This window comes from Mus musculus, chromosome 2, assembly GCF_000001635.26.
Source record: "Mus musculus strain C57BL/6J chromosome 2, GRCm38.p6 C57BL/6J".
In the NCBI taxonomy this organism is placed as follows: Eukaryota; Metazoa; Chordata; class Mammalia; order Rodentia; family Muridae; genus Mus; species Mus musculus.
Window position 1 is genome coordinate 120,228,797 of NC_000068.7, and position 24,368 is coordinate 120,253,164.

The 24,368-nt window shown below is 45.8% G+C and overlaps 1 protein-coding gene across 4 annotated transcripts in view; it reads right to left on the reverse strand.

Annotated features, from left to right (window-relative positions):
* Pla2g4e (phospholipase A2, group IVE) overlaps positions 1 to 16,834 on the reverse strand; it is a 79,219-nt gene extending 62,385 nt beyond the window's left edge. For 3 of the 4 annotated variants that reach the window (NM_177845.4, NM_001363091.1, NM_001363090.1), the window contains exon 1: positions 15,890 to 16,539. In NM_177845.4, coding sequence (NP_808513.2) covers positions 15,890 to 16,111 — 222 coding nt within the window. In that variant the 5' untranslated portion in view covers positions 16,112 to 16,539. Of the gene's footprint in view, positions 1 to 15,889 lie in introns of all 4 variants that reach the window. The other variant, XM_006499771.4, reaches the window with a different exon arrangement.
* Positions 16,835 to 24,368: the final 7,534 nt, after the last annotated feature.

Genomic DNA, 24,368 nt, shown 5'->3' on the forward strand with positions numbered 1-24,368 from the left:
TTCTATGAAGACCTGGCTGGGAAAGTTTCTTCACTAGTGTCTGCCTTTTGACTGACTTTAGTTCTAGCCAAGTCCCAGCAGAATAAAGTCAACCCCTACTGCCTCCATTTGGTTCCAACCCCTGAGGCAAAGCTCTTAGTCACTTCTCAAGACTTCCAGGACAGACATCAGACAAAATGGTACCAGACCAGGGGGCTGACGGGGACAGGCCAGTACAGGTGACTGGGGCTTTCTATAAGCTTCAAATCAGTGCCTCTTCGTGTTTAGAAAGGCAGTGTGGTACACTGGGCAGAGTATTGGCTGGGAGCAGGAGCTGTTGGGCCCAGTCCCTGGGCTTTTCTCAGACTAGGTCAGTCCAGAACTCCAGGAATAAGGCTGGCCTTCTATGTTCTCATCTGCCATTCATCTGAGTTCTCTCCTCTTGCTGGCCTTTCGGTCTGGCTTATTCCTTGTTGCCCAGTTGGACCACGCCATGCTTGGGCACCAGCATAGACGAGATAAGAGGTTGGTAGTGTATTTCTAAGACATGGCAGGGATAGTGCGTGGCAATGTGCACAGTGATGTGTGTGTTCTATGAAGGAGCTGTTTGTGTGTCCCTCTGTGCCTGTATATGTGAGCATGTGTGAGTGTGTGACAATGTGCATATCTGTGGCAATGTATAGAAGTGTGCCTATGTGTCTGTGTGTAGCTCTATGTGTGTCTGTGTGTATATGCATGTCTATATATGTCTATTTGTGTTTTCATGTGTGTACATGTCTATGTGTGTCTGTATGCAACTCTATGTGTGTATGTCTGTCGGTGTATATGAGTGTCTCTCTATGTATGTGTCTCTGCACTGCTATGTTTTATGTGCTTGTCTGTATGTCTGTGTGCCTTTGTGTACACATGTCCATCTGACTGTTGTGTATGCTTGTCTGTGTGTGATTGCTTCTCTGTGTGTCTGTGTGCATATGGAGGTTATCATACGAGGGACAAATGGCTATCTGTGGTGCCTATTAACATACCAAAATGCATGTTGGCCTCTGGGCTTTCTCAGAGGCTCTTCTCACCCCACTCCCTACCTTAAGCTCCAGCTCATGGGCTTCTCCTCCCCCAGCTTCTCATTCCCGTATAACCCTGCCATTTTGGCCAGGTGCCTTCCTTTATCTTCCTCTCCTGGTGCCCTCTCCCTTGGTCTCCTTTGCACTCGTTCTCCCCGCCACCCCCCATGGCCTGGTCTAATCTGCTGGCCATGTTCTGTCTGCTCCTTCCTCTCTCTGCTCTGCACTCTTCCAGATGCCTTTGGCTGTTCTCTTGATGGATCGTATCCACAATAAAAACCTTCCCTTCAAACATTCCTCGGAGCGGCCATGTCCTCAGTTTATACAGAGGTTACATCCGTTCTTCCCTGGACCTTTGGAAAGAAAAGGTTCCTGCAATATCACAGGAGAATAAGCCACAAGACCAGACTGGATCTGAGTGGCTAGCCTGTGGGGCTTGGAGTGTGACTTGAAAGGCTCATTTCTAACTGTCCCCAGTAAGACTTGGACCCACTGGTCCAGCCCAACTTGGGATGAGTGTCAGCCCGATTCTGGGAAAACACCCTGGGCTTGTTCCTGTGGCATTTGGTTGGTTTTAAGGTTCAAGTAAATTTTCACAGAGGGTATGGAGGCCCAGTTGGCTCTAGTGACACAGTGAGACCTTGTAGTATGACAAGTCCCCACCTGGTACAAACCCCTCAGTCTCTGCCCAGCCTCTTCTTTCCTCCATCCATGGTGACCCTGGGCTTCAGATTGCGCTAAGCAAAAGACAGGGGCAGACATTCTGGATGCTTTGTAGGAAGGGCACCCTGACAAAGGGAACCCCAGCAACTCTTGCTACAGTCAAGGTAGTGATCTGGGTGACACCTGAATGAAGCCACAGGTGCAGGGGACAATACAAAGGTACCTTTTATCTGCTTAAGCTTATACAAATATGGTTTCAGTTACTCTGCCTCTTGTGTTGGAGCAGTTCTGGTACTTGGCCAGCCCTTCTGTGGCAGGTCTCCACTTTGCTTCTTTGGAAAGGGAGGTAAGAAATGAAGACAGAGTGGTGCCGTGTGTGTGTGTGTGTGTGTGTGTGTGTGTGTGTGTGTGTGTGTGTGTGTGTGTGTGTGTGTGTGTTCTGGGCTGGACTGAGTCCCTTGCGCCTTTTGATGAGGGCAGGTCTTCTGGGATGGAACACCTAAGGTGGGAGTCACCTGTTTGTGCCTGTGCCTTCAGGAATCCACTCTCTAGCTCCCCCACTCTGCCTTGATTCCTCACTCATCAGGAGCTACTAAGGCATTTCCTTTGTCCAGAGTCTGGAAGTCAACCCTATCATGCATGCACCTACCCCTGTTGCATTAGCAACACATTGGTGTTAAGAGAGGAGGGCTGGTTGTTGTCCTACTTAGAGCCAGAGAGGAGATGCAGTGTTGCTCCTGGCCACAGGGGTCAGCTGCTCTCTCCTGATAGGAAGGTGTGATGGAAAGGGCAAAGGACAGTCTGAGACAAGATCAGCAGATGGGACAAAGGAAGGTACAGGTGGCTGCAGTGAAACCACAGGAAATGAAGTCATGAACTTGAGCTAGTTCAGATAAGAATTCTCAAATGTCCCAGAAATATGTTTGATTATTACATGTCGAATACAATGTGTATTAATTTTAAATGAAATAAGCATTTCAACAGAATTCACAAATGATCTTGACGCTTGGGCTTCAGGATGCCTTTTTACCCCAAAGATATCCAGAGGGCAGGGAGAGGGGGCAAGGAGAGGGGGCAGAGAGAGGGCAGGGAGAGGGCAGGAAGAGGGCAGGGAGAGGGCAGGGAGAGGGCAGGGACGGGGGAGGGGCTGACTTGCTTTTCTGCCCCTAGAAATGCACTGTGTATCTTCTAATCAGAGTCCCTCCCTTTCAAAATATATTAAGCAATGATATGCAAAGTTATGATTTATAAAGAATAATCAAGGGAGCACCCAGGAACCAATCCACTACCCAGCTGAAAGGGTGACACTGGAGCAGAACAGAAGCCTTCCTCCACCCTCGGGGTGGGGCACTCCCACCATTCCACGTGTCTGATAAGGAAAGCCCAGCCCAGTGCAGCCCTGGAAGTTCAAACTCCTCACTCTTCTCTGCATAGAGATGGATTTCCAAACTATAGCTGGTAATATTTTGAATGTTTTAAGCAGTCTATAAGTGGTAGCCTTTAAGAATACGCATTCTATAGTTGGATGTGGGGGATGCACATTAGGGTTAGGGTTAGGGGTTTGAGGTCATCCTCAGCTCCATAGAGAGTTCAAGGACAGCCCTGGCTACATGAGAGCCTATCTCAAAACTACCAGCAACAAAAATGTTGAATATCTAGTTTACTCCACTCATCTGCTTAAGAGTCACATATTTTGGTAAGGCTGGATTGGGTTTGTTCGTTTCCATGGTAATGAACAGCAAGTCTAACACATTTACTAGTGGTGGTATAATAAAGATGAATGCTTATAAAAATAAGTGGGAAATCTTAACTTTCCCATAAAAATAGTAGTCACTAGAGATACAAGAGAGAAAATATCCTCTCGGCCAGGTGTGGTGGCACATATCTTTATTTCCAGCACTTTCTCGAAGTAGACGCTGTTGAATCTCTATGAGTTCAAGGTCACCCTAGTCTACATAATGAGTTCCAGGACAGCTAAAGGGCACATAAGAGAGGAGGTTGGGGGGGGGGTGAACTGAGAGACTGAGAGATAATATTCTATGTAAACTATAAAAAAATTTACAGAAACTCTGTAGAAAGCTATAAAGCTCATCACAGACATAGAATCAGAAAATGGAGACATCATACCTGCCCTAGGGGGAAAGTAGAACTATAATATCTTTCTAATCAATCCACACATTTAACACAATCAAATTTCCAATTAAAGATTCTAAAATTTATGCAGAAGAGTGAAAATTAAAAAAATAAAATCAAACACCTAGCCAGGCGTGGTGGCGCATGCCTTTGATCCCAGCACTCAGGAGGCAGAGGAAGGCAGATTTCTGAGTTCAAGGCCAGCCTGGTCTACAAAGTGAGTTCCAGGACAGCTAAACCCTGTCTCAAAAAACCAAACCAAACCAACCAACCAAACAAACAAACCCCAAACACCTTCCATGGGTGTTTTGTTCTCCCCTTCTAAGATGGATTGAAGTATCCACACTATGGTCTCCCTTCTTCTTGAGTTGGACATAGTACTACTACCTGAGGACCCATCAATATCACTCCTGGGCATATACCCAGAAGATGTTCCAACATGTAATAAGGACACATGCTCCACTGTGTTCATAGCAGCCTTATTTATAATAGACCAGATGTCCCTCAACAGAGGAATGGATACACAAACCACATGGAATTCAAGAAGGAAGACCATAGTGTGGATTCTTCGATCCATCTTAGAAGGGGGGAACAAAACACCCATGGAAGGAGTTACAGAGACAAAGTGTGGAGTAAAGACTGAAGAAATGACCATCCAGAGACTGACTCATCTGGGGAGCCATCCCATTTACAATCACCAAACCCAGACACTGTTGTGGATGCCAACAAGTGCTTGCTGACAGGAGCCTGATATAGCTGTCTCCTGAGAGGCTCTGCTAGTGCCTCACAAATACAGAGGTGGATGCTCACAGCCATCCATTGGACTGAGCATAGGGTCCCCAATGAAGGAGCTAGAGAAAGTACCCAAGGAGCTGAAGGGGTTTGCAGCCCCATAGGAGGAACAACAATATGAACTAGCCAGTATCCCCAGAGCTCCCAGAGACTAAACCACCAACTAAAGAACACACATGGTGGGACTCATGGCTCCAGCTATATACGCAGCAGAGGATGTCCTAGTCAGACATCAATGGGGAGAGAGGACCTTTGTTCTATGAAGGTTCTATGCCCCAATGTGGGGGAATAGCAGGGCCAGGAAGCAGGAGTGGGTGGGTTGATGAGCAGGGGAGGGTAGAGGGGATGGGGGAGGGTGCTTTTCAGAGGGGAAACCAGGAAAGGGGATAACATTTGAAATGTAAATAAAGAAAAAAATCCAATAAAAAAGATTAAAAAATAAAAATAAAAAATAAATTCAGTGAAATTAAATGGATACAATTAAGGATAAAAAGTAATTCTAATAATAATTCTATTAAATCTAGTAAATATATTTCAAAGTTACAGTATTTAAAGCCCACAGTCAGAAAGCCAACCCACTGGTATTTGTACAGGAAATTTACATGTGAAAACTATGGTTTTTCCCAGTAGAGGAATGATGTGTATGATAAATTATACTGGAAAAATAACCACTGTTCCCATTTTGTCACTTGAGGAAAAATGAGTTAAAACCATATCCCACTCTTCCACTGGTTTACTGAGATGAAGCGAGGTATGATAGCACATCCTTATCATCCCAGGGTCAGGACCTTGAAGTCGCCCTCAACTACACAGTGAGTCTCAGACCAGCCTAGGCTATGTGAGACTCAAAAAGGAGCAGGTGGAAGGGGTTTGGACTCATGGCTTAGTGGTTAAGAGTACTGGCTGCTCTTCCAGAGGACCTGTGTTCAATGCTCAGTGCCCACATGGCAGCTCACTGCTGTCTGTAATTCCAGTTCCAGGGGACCTGGACAGGAGCAGACACACATTGAGGCAAAATACCAATGCACCTAAAATAAAAATAAGTCATTTAAAAAAGTTAAAAATCAGTGAAAAATACAAAATAAAGTTTTAAAGTTCTTTTCAAGATTTGTTGTCTTATGTATATGGGTGTTTTGTCTGCGTGTGTGTCCCACTTGTGTCCTCAGTGCCCCAGGAGATCAGAAGGTGGTGTTGAGTCCACTGGAGTTAGAATTGCAAACTCTTGTGAGCTGCAGGGTTGGAGCTGGGATTTGAACCTGGGTTGTCTTAACCAGTGAGCCGTCTCTCCAGATGTTTCCAAGCCTGAAGACCCATGTTTGCTATCTAGAACCCACACGGTGGAAGGAGAGAACAGCCTACAAGCTGTCCTGTGACCTCCACATGGGACCACAGCACACCGTCACCCACTACCTCCCCCACACTAAAGGATAATGTTAAAAACAAATTGTGGGGCTGGAACGATGGCTCAGCAGTTAAGAGCACTGACTGCTCTTCCAAAGGTCCTGAGTTCAAATCCCAGCAACCACATGGTGGCTCACAACCATCCGTAATAAGATCTGACACCCTCTTCTGGAGTGTCTGAAGACAGCTACAGTGTACTTACATATAATAAAGAAATCTTACAAACAAACAAACTGCAGCACAATACAGGGAAATAAGCAGGTAATTCCAATGTCTACATACTAAACTTCTCTGTGGTCAGACAACCATACAGAATACGACCAAGTTGTAAAAGTATTTGCCAAAAAAGTATTTGCCAAGAGACTAGGTGTGGTGGCTCACACCTGTGATCCTGGCAGTCTGGAGGCAGGTGAATCTCTGGGAATTAGAGGCCAGCCTGGGCTACACAGTAAGACCCGTACTCAAAACAAAACAAAATAAACAAACAAACAAAAAAGAAAGGCAAAACGCATGGTGGATTAGTTTTCCCAGTAAACAAAAATCTCTTTGAAATAAATAATGAAGGCAAACAATTAAATAGAACGACTAAGGGTGGGGTAATGGCTTGGGGTGGGGTAATGGCTCGTCCGGTAAAGCACTTGCCATAAAAACATGGGGACTTGATTTAGTCCCCAGAACACACATTTTTTAAAAAGCCAGGTGTGGTAGGAGCACTTGTGATCCCATCCTGGGGAGGTAGAGACAGGCAGATCCCTGCAGCTCACTGGGCAGCCAGCCTAATCTTGTTTGTGAATTCCAAGCCAATGTGTGTGAGAGAGAGAGAGAGAGAGAGAGAGAGAGAGAGAGAGAGAGAGAGAGAGAGAGAGAGAGAGAGAGAGAAACCCTGGCTCAGACAAGCAAAGTGGAGGCTAATATCCCTCAGGTGTGCATACATGTACACACACACACACACACACACACACACACAAACTCCAGGCAGAAAGACTGAAGAAAGATTTGCTGCCTACTGGAGTAGTCTGGAGCTATTGGGGGGAAAAAAATTCTGCTTGGCTTTCCAATGTTCTGAGCTATTAATTTAGGGCCCGCCTGAGCTACAGAGCCAGTTTAAGACTAGCCTGGAAAATGTAGTCAGACTATTTGAAAATAAAAGTGCATGAGGCCCTAAATTTCATCCCTACGCTGTAAACAAGAATACCCAGACAAACCACCTCGTAACAGCAGAGCCTTGGGCTGGAGTTGTGTAGGGAGAACCTGCCTAGGAGATCCTGAGAAGATTCCTGTGCTGGGCAAGGAGTCAGCCTCTTATCTAATCAGTCTATTTCAGTTGTGCAGTTCTGTTGCTCTCTTGCCATGCCCAGACTCTGAGGACAACTGTAACCCTTATAGCTGCTTGTGAGCCTGTGGGGGCCTTGAATGCTTCCTGTGACAAATGTAATTGGAGCAAGGACAGGGTCAACCTAGCCAAGAAGAGAGAGTTACTTGAGGGAAGGGAAGCTTTTGGGCCCCTGGAAGTGAGGTTCTGGGGGTGGTCACTGACCTTCCTCAGATTAGCTCTATAACTCATCGCTCTAACAGCTTTGGCAGAAACATGGAACACTTTGTCCATGCTGGCCAACACACCCTCCCAAGTGACACAAATGACATCTAGGAAGCACCTGCAGTGTGGGGGTGGGAGACACCAAAAGCAAACCAAAGATACCTCTGACCAAAAGCCTGCAGCAACAACAACAACAAAGCCTGCAACAACTTCACAGATGGTTGGAGAGACAAAACCCTCATGACAAACACAAAGGAGAGCACATGTAGACTGTAGCTAGGTAGCATTAGGCAATTTATTTTCTCTGATTCATTGTTTCCATGTGCAAAACTGGGTCAATAACATTCATTTCACGAGCTAGTTGTATGGCTATACGCTTAGAACACTCATGAGTTCTCTCTGTGTCTCCATGTGTGTTGCTCTGTCTCTGTTTCTCTGTCTCTCTATTTCTCTGTCTCTCTGTCTCTGTCTCTCTCTGTCTCTCTCTCACACACACACACACACACACACACTAGTTGCATGACTACCATGCAGAGTCTGATATATAACAAATTTTAATATCATGTAGCAATCAAGAGCTTTATTACTTTTTCTACAGGACAGATAAATGAAAGAAACTAATCATAAGAGAGCTTGAAGGACATTAGGGAAAGCTTCAATCACTGACAACAAAGATATTTGAATGCCACCCCAGGGCTTGGAACTATGTTATAGATTCTAGATACCAAAATTTATGTGAAACCTGTATCTCCCAGTGAAGTAGATTTACTAAATAAAGAGTAAATAAACACCAATCATTAGCAGTAGCTGTGCACGGATTGAGCTGGAGAGCAGGGTACCATGAAGGACCATGGCAGGGACGACCTGGCTCTGGCTAGGGGAAGAATCAGGGTCTCCCAGAGCAGGTAGCCTTTATGCTGTAGCTGAAAGGGGGCTGCAGAGAAAAGCCTCCCAGACAAAGAGCACATCACATGAACTGAGAGTCAGGAAAGGCTGGCAGACTTAGGAAGTGTCTGAGGCATCATGAGAAAGGAGGTAAAAAGTAGCTCAGAAGGCAGGTCACATGACTCCGAAAGATTTGGCTAAAAAAAAAAATAAATAAATTTGCATTTTATCATAAAGGATGGGTGCCATTGGGAGGTATGAAGCAGAGAGGTGACTTAAGAGCACTCTGCCTGTGGGGGAGATATACAGGCTTGGCAGGATGGAGAGCGGAAGAGGAGTTGTTGCAAGTGGCTCAGGCCAAGATGAAGGATCATGAGAAGCAGTAGGATGCAAGGCTGACTGAGAGGAACCTACTACATGTGGAGATGGAGTGGACAGAAGGATGAAGCAGAAGGTACCTATTAGTCCTCAGTGACCTGGTATGACACAAAGGGATAGTCTTGAAGAAAACTTCCTCAGGTACCAGACTGGAACTTGATTGAGTGACTAAGTCTTGAGCTGGATCTTGACCTACAGTCAAGGTGTGGGGGACAGACTTAGACTCCAGGAGGGTAGGCAGCAGAATCCAGAAAACGAGGTGGAATGAGCTTGCCTCACTAAGCGTAGGTGGCCCAGAGTAGGGCGGGCCTTGCCAGGAGGGAAGGGTGTGAGCTGTGGACCATGGGGTGTGAACCTTGCAGGGTGGGAACTGAGGTGCGGCCTCTGGAGACAAGTGCAGATAGGAACTTTGATGGTGGAGATAGTGGGAAGCTGGGAGCTTCTCCAGGAAGCAGCTGGCCCAGCAAGCATCTTCTGGGAAATGGGGAAGCAGCTGGCCTGGAGACTCAGCATCCTGAAAGCACGTCTGGACCACCTCCTTTGTGCTCAGGAAGACAGCAGTGCTGGGGTGCTTAGAGAAAGAAGCTCTTGGCTCTTCTTGTAATGAACCAACACTCTTCCTTGCTGGTTAATTACAACCTTGTTGTCTTTTTTTCATTCTGCTTCTGCATGTTTGCTGGCTCTGTTTTGGGGCAGGTCTTGCTATAACAACAGAGGCTGATCTTCAACTCCCAATAATCCTGCTTCTGCCCCTCAAGTGGCAAGATTGTTAGGTATGTACGGCTGCACCCAGCCTTCTGTCTCTTCTGATCTTTCTGCAGCTGGGTGTCTGATGGTAGACAACAGGGGAATGCAGAACTCTGCCTCTTCTGTCTCTGCCCTATCCATTGCCAATTTCACCCTGTGCAGTGGCCTTTTTTTTTTTTAAAGATTATTTGAAATACAACTTTATTCTGATTCTAAACAAAAAGAATGAGAATGACAGTAACAAACAAGATTTCACCACTGGATATTGTGATGGGCTGCAGCAGTCTTATCTTTGAAAGTCAGAAAGGAAACAACTCTGTTCAAACAGCTAAATATGCAAGTCCAAAAAATGAAGGTATGTTTAACTGCCACATTCACTCGAAGCCCATTCATCTCCTTCAGCATCCCAATGAAGTACACGATCTGCTTAGCTAAATAAGGTGGCACACGCGCTGCACCGCTGACATCACAGGACAGTTGCCTATAAAACTAGACTTCTGACGCAGGGCTCCAGCTTCACTTTGTGGCTGGCGATGCAAATCAGTTGGCACAGTGCTAGCCTCTCGGGCGGGGAAATGCTGAATTTGACCTTCAGCACTACACAAACTGGGCATAGTAGCACAGGCCTGTAACCCAGGCACTTGGGAGGAAGAGGCAAGAAGATCATGAGTTCATGGCCATCTCAGCTACATAGCAAGTTCAATGCCAGCCTGGAATGCATAAAATCATGTCTCAAAAAAAAATCATCTGTATTCTGTTTCATGTATTCAAACAGATTATCTCCCTACTAAGTTACCAACTTGTCAACTCTCTACATGACATTTCTACTTGAAGGTATCTCCTATTTCAGATATCCAAGACAAGGACTGGAGACATAGCTCAATGGTCGGACACTGGTCTAGCATGTGCAAGGCCCTGGGTTCAGTTCTCTGCATTACAAATGAAACTAAAATGTCTAAGACAGAAACCTCCAGTCCCTTTTACCCCAAGCCACTTCTACTCTAGTGTCCCTCACCCAATTATTGGAATCCTGCAGTTTCTAAAGCAAAAACAAACAAAAACAAAAAAACAAACAAACAAAAAAAACCACACACACACAAAAAAAAAACCACAAAAAACTAAGCAATATCTGTGATTGCTTATTTCATAGTCAACTTATCACTGAATCTTGTAAGTTCTGTTTTGAGAAGGGGTCAAGAATCTGCCCCTTCTTTCACCCCTAGTCAGGCCACCAACCTTGGGCCACAGCTAAAGCTGCCATATTTGTTTTCCTGGATCTCCTGTCACCAGGTGTCATCCTCCACTGATGTCCTAACACACAGATGAATCAATCCTTAGGCTGAAGCCCTCCAGTGGCTCTCTCTGGACCACAGACGGAAGCTAAGAAGGCTGCTTCTGCCGTCTCTGGACCACTGACATCCTGATCTTCCCCTGCTTTCTGCCCACCAGATACCCTGGTTATCTGTTTCTAAAACCGATGAAACTTGTGCCTACCCCAGGGCCTTTGCACTTAGGAATGTGTTCTTTTGGGGACACATTCTCATCATTCCTCGCATCCTGAAGATTTTCATTTAAATGTTAACAAAATATCTGCCACACTGTCTCTGCGGCTAGTCACACGCTGACACACGCCTTGTCCTTTATATCACAATAGTATTATACTTATTCTCAGGCTGTCCTTCCAGCGGACATGTAGGTTGCATGAGAGCTGGCTCTCGCATGACTTGCTCAGTGCTGTCTCCCACTCCTGAAACAATCAATCCTAGGCACATTGTAGGAACTCAACACACATTTGTTCACCGAGCTAAAAAAGAAGCCGCCTCTAATGTGCTTCCTGGTTTTCTCAGGAGAATGTGGCAAGCCTGAGAAGAGTTTCCCAAGAACACTGGGCAGGGAATGTAACTCCAGGGAGGGAGGCCCAGTCACCCTGATGAGCTGGGATTTACTGGCGGCTACACACTGCCCAGAAAGAAGAGTTCATATGGGTGGTTCTAGACAGAACCCTCCAAATACCAAAGCAGAGAACCGAGAAGAAGCCATTTTAGAATTAGTGAGCTGTTCCTTCAAAAGCTACCATGTGATTATTATCAAGGACTCCATGTACACCATATGTGCCCACATGTCCCTAGTCACACATGACCCCTGCAGAGCTGGCTAAGGCTGTGGCCACTTAATCTCTACACATTTTACAAAGGTCTTCATGGATGACCACCTGAGCAGCCTCTGAAAAAATATCATGGAAATTGACAGTTCATTATAGAGCCCAACGTCACTATAGAGTACCTACGTGCACACTGTGGAATATTAACCAAGCCATAGGGTTATAATTATGAAGTTCCAGAGTTATAGCTCAGTACTAGAGCTATCTTTTTTTTCCCTACCATTTTTGATGCCCTCGGTTTGATGTCCACTACCACACCCAGAAACACAAAAATGTAATCATGAACTTTAGGCTTTAATCTAAAAAACATACCTTAATTTTAATGTATGCCTTGGGATAGATATACCCAAATATTATAAGCCTAATTGCATAATATTATGTAAGAAAAAAACTGAAGGTAGATTATTGTAGTAGGTTGAATGGTTTACAATATATCTGCCTCAATATTTTCCAAACATTTTAAGATAACTATGATTGATGACAATTAAGGGAATATTTGCCAATAACTAATACAGGAGTTTGAATCTTCCAAACATGAAGAAATGATAAATGTCTGATAGCCACATCTACTTAAATGTCACAGTGTGTCCCATAAATATATGAAGCTGCTATGTGTTAAAATACTTTTGGTTTGTTTAGGTGCATTTTGTGTGTGTGTGTGTTTGTGTGTGTGTGTGTGTGTGTGTGTGATGCTGGGGACTGACCCCAGGGCTGTGTGTGTGTGCATGTGTGTAATACTGGGGTTGTATGTGTGTGATGCTGGGGACCGACCCCAGGGCCCTCCCTGTATAAGTAATTTCTGGGTAAGTGCTCTACTACTGAGCTCTCATCCTAACCTCCAAGTATATTTAAATAGTTAATTTTTTTAAAGATCTGTTTTAATTATGTGTATGCATCTGTGTATGGGTGTGTTCATGTGAGTACAGGAGCTCAAAGTGGACAAAAGAGAATGTTGGGTCCCTGGAACATCACAGTTCTCCTCCTGTACTGCATGACAGCAGATGCCATCTCACCCCTCCTGTCCTGTCTGCCACCCTCCCCTCCCTCCGTCTTCCCTACCTGGACTCCAGCACCCGTTACTCTATTCTTTAGTAGTTTCATTTTCTACACGTACAAGGCGGTACACAATACACTACTGACTGCTGAGACATCTCCCCAGCCCCCTCTAGTATATTTTAAAAGAGACTTTAAGTCAGGCATGCTGAGGCAGAGACAGGCAGACCTCTCTGAGTCGGAGGTCAGCCTGATCTGCATAGTAATACTTTGTAGATTCTTTTTTCCCACCCTCCCTCCCTCTCCTCTCACCGTCTGGGTTCACCTGTAGTTTCATCACTACATAGGCGAGAAAGAAGGTTGGAGGGGGGAGAGATGAAGATCCCTGAGTCTAATTTCTTTCCTTTTGCTTCTCCTTTAAGCCTGAGTACTAATAAGCCTCAATTATCCCCTGAATGACCACCAACCACCATCCCTGAGCATCAAGGCTGGAAAGTTTATGCACCCTCAGAAAAGTTCCCAGAACTCCAAACATCACACAATCACAGAAATTATCTGCATCTGAAAAAAAAAAATCATGTTTCTGTTAGAGCACAAAGCAAATCCTGGTCAGCTGCTGCGGGCGTCCCAAGCAGCCCCACACCCCACACCTGGGATTCAAATCTTCATTCCTATAATATTTCTGTGTGGGTTTGTTTGTTTTTTGCCTTTTGTTTTTTTGAGACAGGGTTTCTCTGTATAGCCCTGGCTGTCCTGGAACTCACTCTGTAGACCAGGCTGGCCTCGAACTCAGAAATCCACCTGCCTCTGCCTCCCGAGTGCTGGGATTAAAGGCATGCGCCACCATGCCCGGCTTATTTCTGTGTTTTTAAAAAAAACAGAATTCCAGAACTCTTATATACAGTGCTATGTAGAAAAACCTTATCTTAAAAAATAAATAAGTAAAAACCAAAAAAAAGAAACCTTAGAAGCAAATCTTAAGTTTAATTAAAAATTTAAAAATTTAAGATTAAATGTATTTTATTGTATTAATATCATACATGAAGTGATAGTCACAAAAATGAAATAATAAAATAAAGTATAAGAATTAAATGTCTGTGGTGGCCTATGTCCCAGATAGGTGGCCTCTCTGCTACGAAGCAGATGGAAGAAAGATAAGGGCATCACAGGTACCACGTCATTCCTAAATGCCAATACATGTGGGAAGGGCAAAGGCAGAAGAGAAGAAACCTAAGGATGGCCTCCATTGCTCCCTCAGGTGCTGGGGCCCTGGGCTAAGCAGCTTATCAACTGCCTACCTGCTATGTCTCCATCCATAAGGAAATAGGAAGACAAAGGAGTTGAGGACCTCTTCTGAGCTAACAGGAGGACAGATTACAGAGCAAGGGGTGGGGTCCTAGCTGATTCCCCAGTGTACACCCAGGCTCTCACCCATTTCAATGAGACCAATACTAAACCGCTGGGCCCTAACTGCTGCCATCACCTTTTAACTGAGCCTCTAGGAGTGAGTCAGGAGGCATAGGATGCTGAGCAGGCAAGGATAGGCCAGCGACTTCCTTACCAAGGCAAAGGGGAGGAAGGCTGTCCCAACTCCTGCCTCTCCTTTTTGCATAGCAAGAGAATGCCTAGCTGGCATCCCCTGGGGGCTCTTGGCTGCTCAGCATCTGTGACTCTGAGAAGGGTCACCATAAGAGGTGCCACCCTTCTATAGAGCCATCACTTTGGTTAAGGGGTGGAGCCATGTTCTCCTGAGGGTGGGGCCACCCACAGCATCCCTCACAAGGCTAGGATGCGTGTATGAAGCTGCATCTTCCAGGAACAGGTATGATGACCCTGTGGTCGAAGCTCAGGATGGATCCACCCAGCCAGGGGCCAGACAAAGGGGAGACGGGAGACCAGTAAGGTCTGTAGGAGGTGAGGGGTCCCCAGCCTCTGCTCCTTGTGAGGGAGACATAGGCCAGGCTCACTGATAGACCTCAAAGTGTGAATCACCATTTCATCCCAGATCCCCAGCAACAAACAGAGGGAAGCAGAGAGAGGGAGCTGACGCACTTTGGCTTTTGTACAGTACGACATTTATCAGATAGGACTTATTTAAGATGTTGCTCCCTTCTCAGTAGCATGTTGCCACATGAACAGCACTGCTGTGTGGATTGCGTGTGGACTGCATATTTGAGCACTTGGTACGGTATGTCCCAGGCACTATGCTGGGTCCTTCACTAGCATGGCCTTCTTTCTTCTCAGTATCTCACGAATAGAAATAGATACCCATCTGTCTTAGTCCCTGTTCTATTGTTGTGAAGAGACACCATGACCATACCAACTCTTAGAAGAGAAAGAATTTAATTGGAGGCTGGTTTGCAATTTTAGAGGCTTAGTCTATTTTTAGCATGGTGGGAGCTTGGTGGCAGATTTGGCAGGCATGGTGATGGAGACTTAGTTGGGAGTTATATCCTGATCCGTAGGTGGGGGTGGGGCAGGGGGCTGAGGTGGGTTGGGAAGGGAGGACTACTGGGCCTGGCAGGGGCTTTGAAACCTCAAAGCCCACCCCCAATGACACATTTCCTCCAACAAAGCAACAGTACTAGTCCTACTTCTACCAAAGCGGTCCACTCCCAGGTGACTAAATATTCAAATGTATGAGCCAATGGGGGCCATTCATATTCAAAACCACCTGTGTGATCTTGAATAGATTCCTTAACAAGGCTGAAGGCTCTGGCGTAACTCCAGCTCCAGGGGATCTGACTCCCTCTTCTGCCCTTGTAGATAACTGTACACATGTGACATACACAAACATAGTCACACACATACATATACAAAGCTTTTTTAAAATCTTTAAAAAAAATAGATGTCTAATATCTCCAAGCTTTATCATCTCACTAAGTGCATACATGAATCCTTGCCTAACAGAGTATTGGATACATAGCAGGATACACTCGTTCAAGGGTTACGACTTCTGTTAGCTGGTTTTCTGAACACAAAGAGGTAAAGACAGGTAGGTTGATGGGGTTGGAGAGGGATCACCTCCAGAAAAAGAAAAAAATTAACAAAATCTGAGCTTTAAACTGCAAGAACACATGTGATCTTATTCAGAGTCAGGAGAGGGGCGGGATCAAGTTTAAGGGGACAGGAGCCTTTCCCCTCAGAAAAAAGACATACCTGAGAACTGCAAGAAGCCATGGAAAGTAAAGGTGAGGAGGGCACAGCAGTCTGTGGGTCCTGTGCATCTTCAAATCCACTGCAGTTTCTTCCTAGCTTGCTGTCTTCTTCCCCTTGTGGGTTCTTTGGGACAAGCATGCTGGTCCCCAGGCCATGGTGGCCTTCTGAGGCGTGGGTCATCCCAGCCACGTCTGCTTCATCGGAGTGTGGAATAGACTGCATAGAGCTGGAGCCGATTTTATCCTCAGGGAAGTTCAGGAGAGGTTTGGGAGAAAGGAAAGGTGTCAGCAGGTTCCTCCAGGAGAAATGTCAGATAAATTTTTAAGGAGGGAGGGAGGGAAAGAGGTCACAGCTTCGCTAAGGGAGCGCCGGAAACATTTCGAGCAACCTGGTTGGCAAGAGTAAAAGAAAGGTTCCGTGGTGTGCAGAGGGTCAGCACGCAACAAGGACTGCGCCGCCGCCGCCGCCCCGCACTACGTAGTGCTAGACGAGGAGAGACCGGCTTTGCAGAGCTGCGATTCAGGCTCGGGGCTGTCTCCAGCTCTGCACTGCAAGAGCTATTTTTAAGCGTGAAACTCAATATATCCCAGAGAAGGGGGGCGGGGGCTGGCGATATGCCTGAGGCTAGCAGGATCTAAAGGAGACTCGCATTCTCATCCCGTAAAGCCATTGCTCAATTGTTGCTCCTCATCCCGCATCTCTGTTTTGAGCTATGAAAACAAATACCCACCTCTAGGCTCTCAGCTGATGGTGGAGACTGGTCATTAACCTTGCCTCTCATTTCGTCTGGCTTGATAAATGATATGATGAAGTTGAAAGAGAATGCACCATGGTATTATGTTTAAAATCACAAAAACAAAAGCAAGCCAGGTCCTCTAGAAGAGCAGCATGCGCTCCTGACCGCAGAAGCTGAGCTGCCTCTCCAGCGCCATCTTGCAGTGCGCTAACACAACACGCTTGCTTAGTTTTTTCTCTTTTTCCTTTCCCCCAAATTTTTTATATATTATACATCCCAATCACAGTCCCATTCCCTCCTCACCTCCCAGTCCCGCCCTTACAAAACCCTTCTCCCATTATCCTCTCCCCTTCTCCTCAGAGGCGGGAGAAGACACACCCCCTTCTTGGGTACCAACTACTCTGGATCATCTAGTCCCAGCAGGACTAAGCACCTCCTCTCCCGCTGAGACCCAACCAAGAAGTCCAGGTATGGGAAGGGACTCTAATGGCAGACAACAGAGTCAGAGACAGCACCCCCTCCAATTGTTAGGGGACCCACATGAAGACCAAGCTGCACATTTGCTACAGGGCATGCTCTTTGGATAATGGTTCATTCAGTCTTTGAGCTCCCATAGGTCCGGTTAGTTGATTCTGTGGGTCTTCTTGTGGTGTTCTTACCCCTCTGGCTTGATCAATTCTATCCCCCACTTTTCTTTTCTTTTTTCTTTTTTAATATTTATTATATTTATTAAAGTACACTGTAGCCGTCTTCAGACACACCAGAAGAGGGCATCAGATCTCTTTTACAGATGGTTGTGAGCCACCATGTGGTTGCTGGGAATTGAACTCAGGACCTCTGGAAGAGCAATCAGTGCTCTTAACTGCTGAGCCATCTCTCCAGCCTCTATCTCCCACTTTTCCACAGGACTCCCCAAACTCTGCCTGATGTTTGGCTGTGGGTCTCTATTTCCCTTTACTGCTGGATGAAGCCTCTCAGGAGACAGTTATGCTAGGCTCCTGTCTGCAAGCAGAGCAGAGCATCATTAACAGTGTCAGGGGTTGGCTCTCTCACATGGCATGGGTTTCAAGTTGGGCAGCCATTGGTTGGCCGTTCTCAGTCTCTGCGCCATCTTCATCTCTGTGCATTTTATAGGAAGGACAAATTTTGGGGTGAAGGTTTTGTGGGTGGGTTGATGTCCCCCTCCCTCCACTGGAAGTCCCACCTGGCTACTGGAAGAGCTGGTAGGTAGAGATCTCAGCTAAGGCTACCCCCATAGACTCCCTGTAGCCTCCTCCCAACCCAGGTCTCCAGCTTGTCCCAGAGATGCTCCCCCCACTGATTTCCATTCTCACTCCCAGCCCCCTCCCTCCCCTTCCCACACCTGATCATCACCATCCCTGTTCCTTTCTTCACCTCCTCTCCCACCCAGTCCCGCACTCCATCCACCTCTGATGACTATTTTGTTTCCCTCTGAGTGAGATTCTCACATCCTCCCCTGAGTCCTCCTTATTACCCAGTTTCTTTGGGTCTGTGGATTGTAGCATAGTTATCTTGCTCTTTATGGTTACTGTCCACTTATAATTAAGAACACACCACACGCCTCTTTCTGGGTCTCAGAACCTCACTCAGGGTGATATTCTCAAGTTCGATCCAGTTGCACAGCAGGCACCTTACTTTCTGAGCCATCTCCCCAGCCTCAGAAGTAAAGATTTCTTTTGGTTAATATTTCGGGGGCTTCATGAAGACAAAGGGGAGCTTATGTACCTCTATGCTGAGTTCTCTGTCCTGGGGAACCTTCTGTTCCTCAATACCCTGCCCCCCCCAATTCCCGCACTCAAGTAAGACCTAGAATGATGGTGGGAGCATGGGCCCAGGCAGCTGAGCAGTTAGAGTCTGGCCATGGGTCTGATCTGGTGTCAGTGCGTGCATGTGTGTGTGCGTGCGTGCGTGCGTGCGTGTGTGCGTGCGTGTGATGATGCAGGTGTGTAGATGGCAGCTCACTGTAATGGGAGAATAGAGGTGTCCTTCCCTGCCTCATAGGATGCTTCTGTGATTTAACCCTTAAATAGCCCCTACAGGCTCAATGCCAGTTGGTGGCATTATTTTGGGGAACCATGGAACCTTGAAAAAGTGTTCTTGCTGGCATAGCAGCTATAGACCTTTGAAGTTATAGACCCAACCCCTGGCTCTGGCCCTACTACTCTCTACTTCCTGGACTGACACATGTAAGGAGCCTTCATCAGGAACTTCATGATGCCTTCCCATCATGCCTTGCCTGCTATGATGGACTGAACCCCCTGAAACTCAGGGTGATATTCTCAAGTTCTTTTAAAGATTTATTTATTTATTTATTTATTTATTTATTTATTTATTTATTTATTATATGTAAGTACACTGTAGCTGTCTTCAGACACTCCAGAAGAGGGCGTCAGATCTTGTTACAGATGGTTGTGAGCCATCATGTGGTTGCTGGGATTTGAACTCTGGGCCTTCGGAAGAGCAGTTGGGTGCTCTTACCCACTGAGCCATCTCACCAGCCCCGAGCCAAAACAAATCCATGCAATTGTTTCATACCATGTGAAGTAATGGTAGTCCCCATGATGCCACATCGTACCCTTTCTCCTCTCTCCCTCTCTCTCTCTCTCTCTCTCTCTCTCTCTCTCTCTCTCTCTCTCTCTCTCTCTCTCTGAAATTTGCATTCATTTATTAACTTTTGTGCAGGGAGACACACACAGTACACTTAAGAAGTTCGATTCTCAGCCGGGCATGATGGCACACACCTTTAATCCCAGCACTTGGGAGACAGAGGCAGGTGGATTTCTGAGTTCAAGGCCAACCTGGTCTACAAAGTGAGTTCCAGGACAGCCAGGGCTACACAGAGAAACCCTGTCTCGAAGAAACTAAAAAAAGAAGAAGAAGAAGAAAGAAGAAGAAGAAGAAAGAAGAAGAAGAAGAAGAAGAAGAAGAAGAAGGAGGAGGAAGAGGAGGAGGAGGAGGAAGAGGAAGAGGAAGAGGAGGAGGAGGAAGAAGAAGAAGAAGAAGAAGAAGAAGAAGAAGAAGAAGAAGAAGAAGAAGAAGAAGAAGAAGAAGAAGAAGAAGAAGAAGAAGAAGAAGAAGAAGTTGTTCGATTCTCTCCTTCCACCAGGTGGATTCTGGAGATAGAATTCAAGGCATGGTGGCAAGCACCTTTATTCACTGAGTCTTCTTGCCAGCCCACTTTCCTCCTCTTCTTCCTTCTGCTCTCCAAGACCCTCTCCTTGCTTGGGTCTAGCTCCCGGTTGTGCTCCATGCTCTGGAGTTTCGCCTCAGCAGAGAGGGTACAAGTGGGGACAATTTGGGACTTGGAACATGTGTCCTATCCTGTGGGCAGAGAGGAGCCCAGTTGAGCCTTCCATGCTTCCGAATCTGAATCCTTTAAGAACGTTTTTGTTCCAACAGACATTCTAGGTGACCAGAGCCCAGTCCCCGTCCATTCCCTACTTGGATAGAATGAGAAGACCCCATGTTTCCCATAGTGATGCCACTGGATTCTTGATGATACTGGCCCCTGATGAGGTCAGTCGACACCATCCTGAATAGCAAGTGTGCTCTGAACTCAAATACACAGACAGTGAAATATTTATAATGACTCCTCCTCAGCCAGAGCTCTGGACCTATGGTGCTTTGTCAATGTGTCCTCTGTCCCTGAAGGGGACTGGTGCAGGGCAAAGGGGCCCACAGGTGGTCAGAGAAGTGAGGTGTTAGGAAGCAAAGAGGGAAAGAGGAACAAGGCACTGAGTGACAGAAGCAGCTAAAGGTGAATGTTACAGGGTGACACCAATGCCTTATGAGGTGATGAGCTACAGAATGACGCTCATGGGGTCACATTACTCATAACCTTACAGTTACAAGTGTTATGTTAAAGGGTGACACGGTACAAGGTGACATATTACGGGGTAACACCTTATGGGGTGACACGGTACAAGATGACACATTACCAAGGGCGGTTGGGAAGGTTTTGTGGAGGGCCAGGTAGCTTTAAAATGATTGTTTTGGTTTCTCCCTTTCTTACAGCCTTGAAGACATAAACACTTTTATAAGAAGCATACTAATTTAGTAACTTTTTCTCCATAGTCTATTTTATGGAAACTACATGAGATTGGTAAAAAGAAAGGGGGTGGTGCTCAGGTGGATTAAGGAAGGCTGTATATTTTTCCAATTGTTTAAGGCAGGAAAGTACTTTTAAATTTATATAATTCTAAATAAAAGAAGGGAGAGGGATTTTTCAGAGCAAATGTAACTAAACCAATTTAATTCCTCATTGGTTTTCAACAGAATAATAGTTTTCTGTTTCCATTTTTTCACGTATTTTTATTGGGATCAAGTCTTTCTTGAATACCATAAAAAAAAAACCCTCTGTGTGTGCACATGCACCATGCACCCATGACTATATTTATAGAAGTCAGAGGTCAATATTGTGCCTTCTATTGCTTTCCACATTATTATTATTATTATTATTTTGGTCTTTTAAGACAGGGTTTCTTTGTGTAGCCTTGGCTGTCCTGGAACTCACTCTGTAGACCAGGCTGGCCTGGAACTCAGAAATCCACCTATCTCTGCTCCCAAGTGCTGGGATTAAAGACGTGTGCCACCACCACCTGGCTTATTATTATTATTATTATTATTATTATTATTATTATTATTATTATTATTATTATTATAGATAGTTAATTTGGTGTGTTATGCTTCTGCATGGGCCACGGTATACATCTAGAAGTTAAAGACAACTCTTCGGGAGTCTGGCTTTCCTCCCCCTTGCTTTGAGGCAGGGTCTCTTTCTGGTTCCACTCCTGCCCGGCTTTGCAAGCTCCCAGCCTGTTCTCCTATTTTGGCTTCCAATTTTCCCCCCAGGGATCTGAGGTTGCACATGCCCAGAATCACACCCAAATGCTGACATGAGTTCTGGAGACAGGCCTCATGTTATTGGGCTTGAACACAGCACTTTTACCCCCAAGGCCTCACCTTAACTTCTGAGTCCTAAGGTCTCCTGGCCTCTACATCCACCCCAACCCCCAAGTGTTCAAAGTATGCCATCATGTCTAGCTTTTAGTTAGGTGCTGCGTATCTTAACTCAGGTCTTCATGTTTTCATAATAGGCACTTTATCCACTAACTCATCTCCACAGCCTCACATACCATAAAAATTTACCCATGATAGCTTTATAGTTTTATTCTCTCTCTCTCTCCCTCTCCCTCTTCTCCTTCTCCCCCTCTCCCTCTCCTTTTTTCATGGCATAGTTAAAAAGGCAGGATTTTCTGTCAGATTAAAAATAATCAGCTGGCAGTGGTGGTGCATGCTTTTAATTCCAGCACTCAGGAGGCACGTGCGCTCACATGCACAAACCTACATATAGACACAATAAGACAAAATAAATCTTAGAAAATAATCATTTAGGGTGTGGGGACATTCCTGGTGAGAAAGGCATATTCTCTCTGCAGGAACAGGATTCAGAAAGAAGAGCCATAGTTAGAAAGCTCTTTAGAGTGAGCATGCTAGCTTACTCCTGTTATCGCAATACTCCAGAGGCTGAGGCAGGAGGATCATTGAGAGTTTGCAATCATTTTGAGCTACATACAGAGTTGCTGTCACAAAACAAACAAAAGAATGCCCCTAACCAAGAAACAGAGGACAACCACATAGAGAAACTCGTTGCCGATGCACAGTATCACACCATTCCCAAACAATTGTTCTGATGGAGCTTGTATTAGTGACGGTGTGATAAAATAACTGAAGCCATCACGTTAGGAGGAGGTAGGGCTCCTTTGGGTTACAGCTTCAGAGGCTTTCTGGTTCCTCTTCATGATCTTGGGGACTGTGCTAGCACAGCACATCATGAAAGAAGCAAGTGCTGGAAGAGGCAGTGCATCTCAGTGGTCAGAAAGCAGAGTGAGGTGTGCAGAAGCCAGTATCTCCTTCAAGAACCACCTGCAAAAGCCTAACTTCTTCCACTGGGCTTTACCCACTACAGGCACCATCACCTCCCAAGAGTGTGGTGGCCTTTAGCACAAGGGCCTTGGGGAACGCTCACCATCCGACTATGGCCAGGCATAGTAGCACACTCCTATGATCCCAACATTTGGGAATCTGAGGCAGGAGGATTAGGATGTCAATGTCAACATAGCAGTCTAGACTACATAGCAGACCCTAACTCAAAAAACAAGAACAAAACCAAAAAACAAAAAAATAAACAAACAGCCGAGCAGTGGTGGCACACAACTGTAATCCCAGCACTTGGGAGGCAGAGGCAGGTGGATTTCTAAGTTCGAGGCCAGCCTGTTCTACAGAGTGAATTCCAGAACAGCCAGGGCTATACAGAGAAACCCTGTCTCGAGAAAACAAAAGCAAAAACAAAAACAAAACAAAAACCAACCAACCAACCAAACAAACAAACAAAAACTTCAAGGAGATCCATACTATCAGAATGCTTAAGCATTTCTGGACTTACCTCGTGGCCCACTGAATCGCTTAGCTGCATAGGTAGTGGTATTTTGGAGGCTGAGGACTCACTATACAAGTGTTTCTTCCAGGGGTAGATGTTCCATTTTAAAACTCACACGTATGAAAATATCTCCACAATAGTGTTGTAGTTGTTAAAATGAGCTACTGATAATAGTGTCACCCAAGAAGAGCCTCTTGTCTGGAGTCTTTGTAAGCAGCAAGACTGGGTTTGAGAAAGTACAGTTGGTGAGTTATAGGGGAAAACAAAGTTTCAGGCATCTCTCAGAAGGAGCTCAGACTCTCTGAAACTGGTTTGGTTTGAAAAGGGCTGAAAGTAGCTCCCCAGGGGACAGTAGATGCTGCTGTGGTGCTGAGTACAGGCAAGCTCTGCCCAGCGCTCCAGTAGCAAGGAACAAAACTCCCCTTCACTTTGTTCCTGAAAAGAAGGTGGGGCTGTGTAAAGGGGCAGACCGCCTACAATCCTCTGTGCAGTAAATGATAACAATCATTTAGTGCTCTTTCCAGGTGTATGCAAGCTCTAGGGTGATGTCAGGACAGACAGAAAGCCTATCAGGACAGACCCTGTGCTTCCTTAATTCCACAGGGAATGTTGACCTCCCATCTAGCCATCCAGGAGATGGTGGGTTTGTGGGGACGAGGGCATCACAGATACCCAAACCTTTATAAGCCTTATTTTCTGCTTCTTTTTATTTGAAAAATTATGTCTTTTGCCTGCATGTATGCTTGTGCAGCACACATGATCTGATGCCCACAGAAGACAGAAGAGAGTGCCGGAGCCCTTGAAACTAGAGTGACAGACCATTGCGAGCCTCTGTGGGGGCTGGGTACTGGACTTGGGCTGTTGGAAGAGCAGGCAGTGCCCTTAACCACTGAGCCATCATCTTTCCAGCCCCAACATTAGTTTCCTAACTGCCCTTCTTGTGAAATGGTAATAATGCTGAGAGCAAGCTTAAAGAAACAGGAAGCAAACGCCTAGGCAATGTAGGGCACAATCGACGCCAGTTCCTTTGCTGTTCAACCTCATTGCCAAAAGCCCAGGCAGATACCACAGCTGATTCTACTGGCAGCATATATGTTACTGCTCATAAAATGAGACCCTTATAGTGTCATTTGTTTTGCTGCGGTATGGTGTCACTGCTATGTATCTCACAGAAGGAGAGTGTGGCACTTGTTAAAACCTATATCCTCAATTCCATGTGGGAAGTCAGGACACTCTGGGCCCGAGATAGAATTTCTCTCATTCTAGGGAAAGAATCCTGGAGG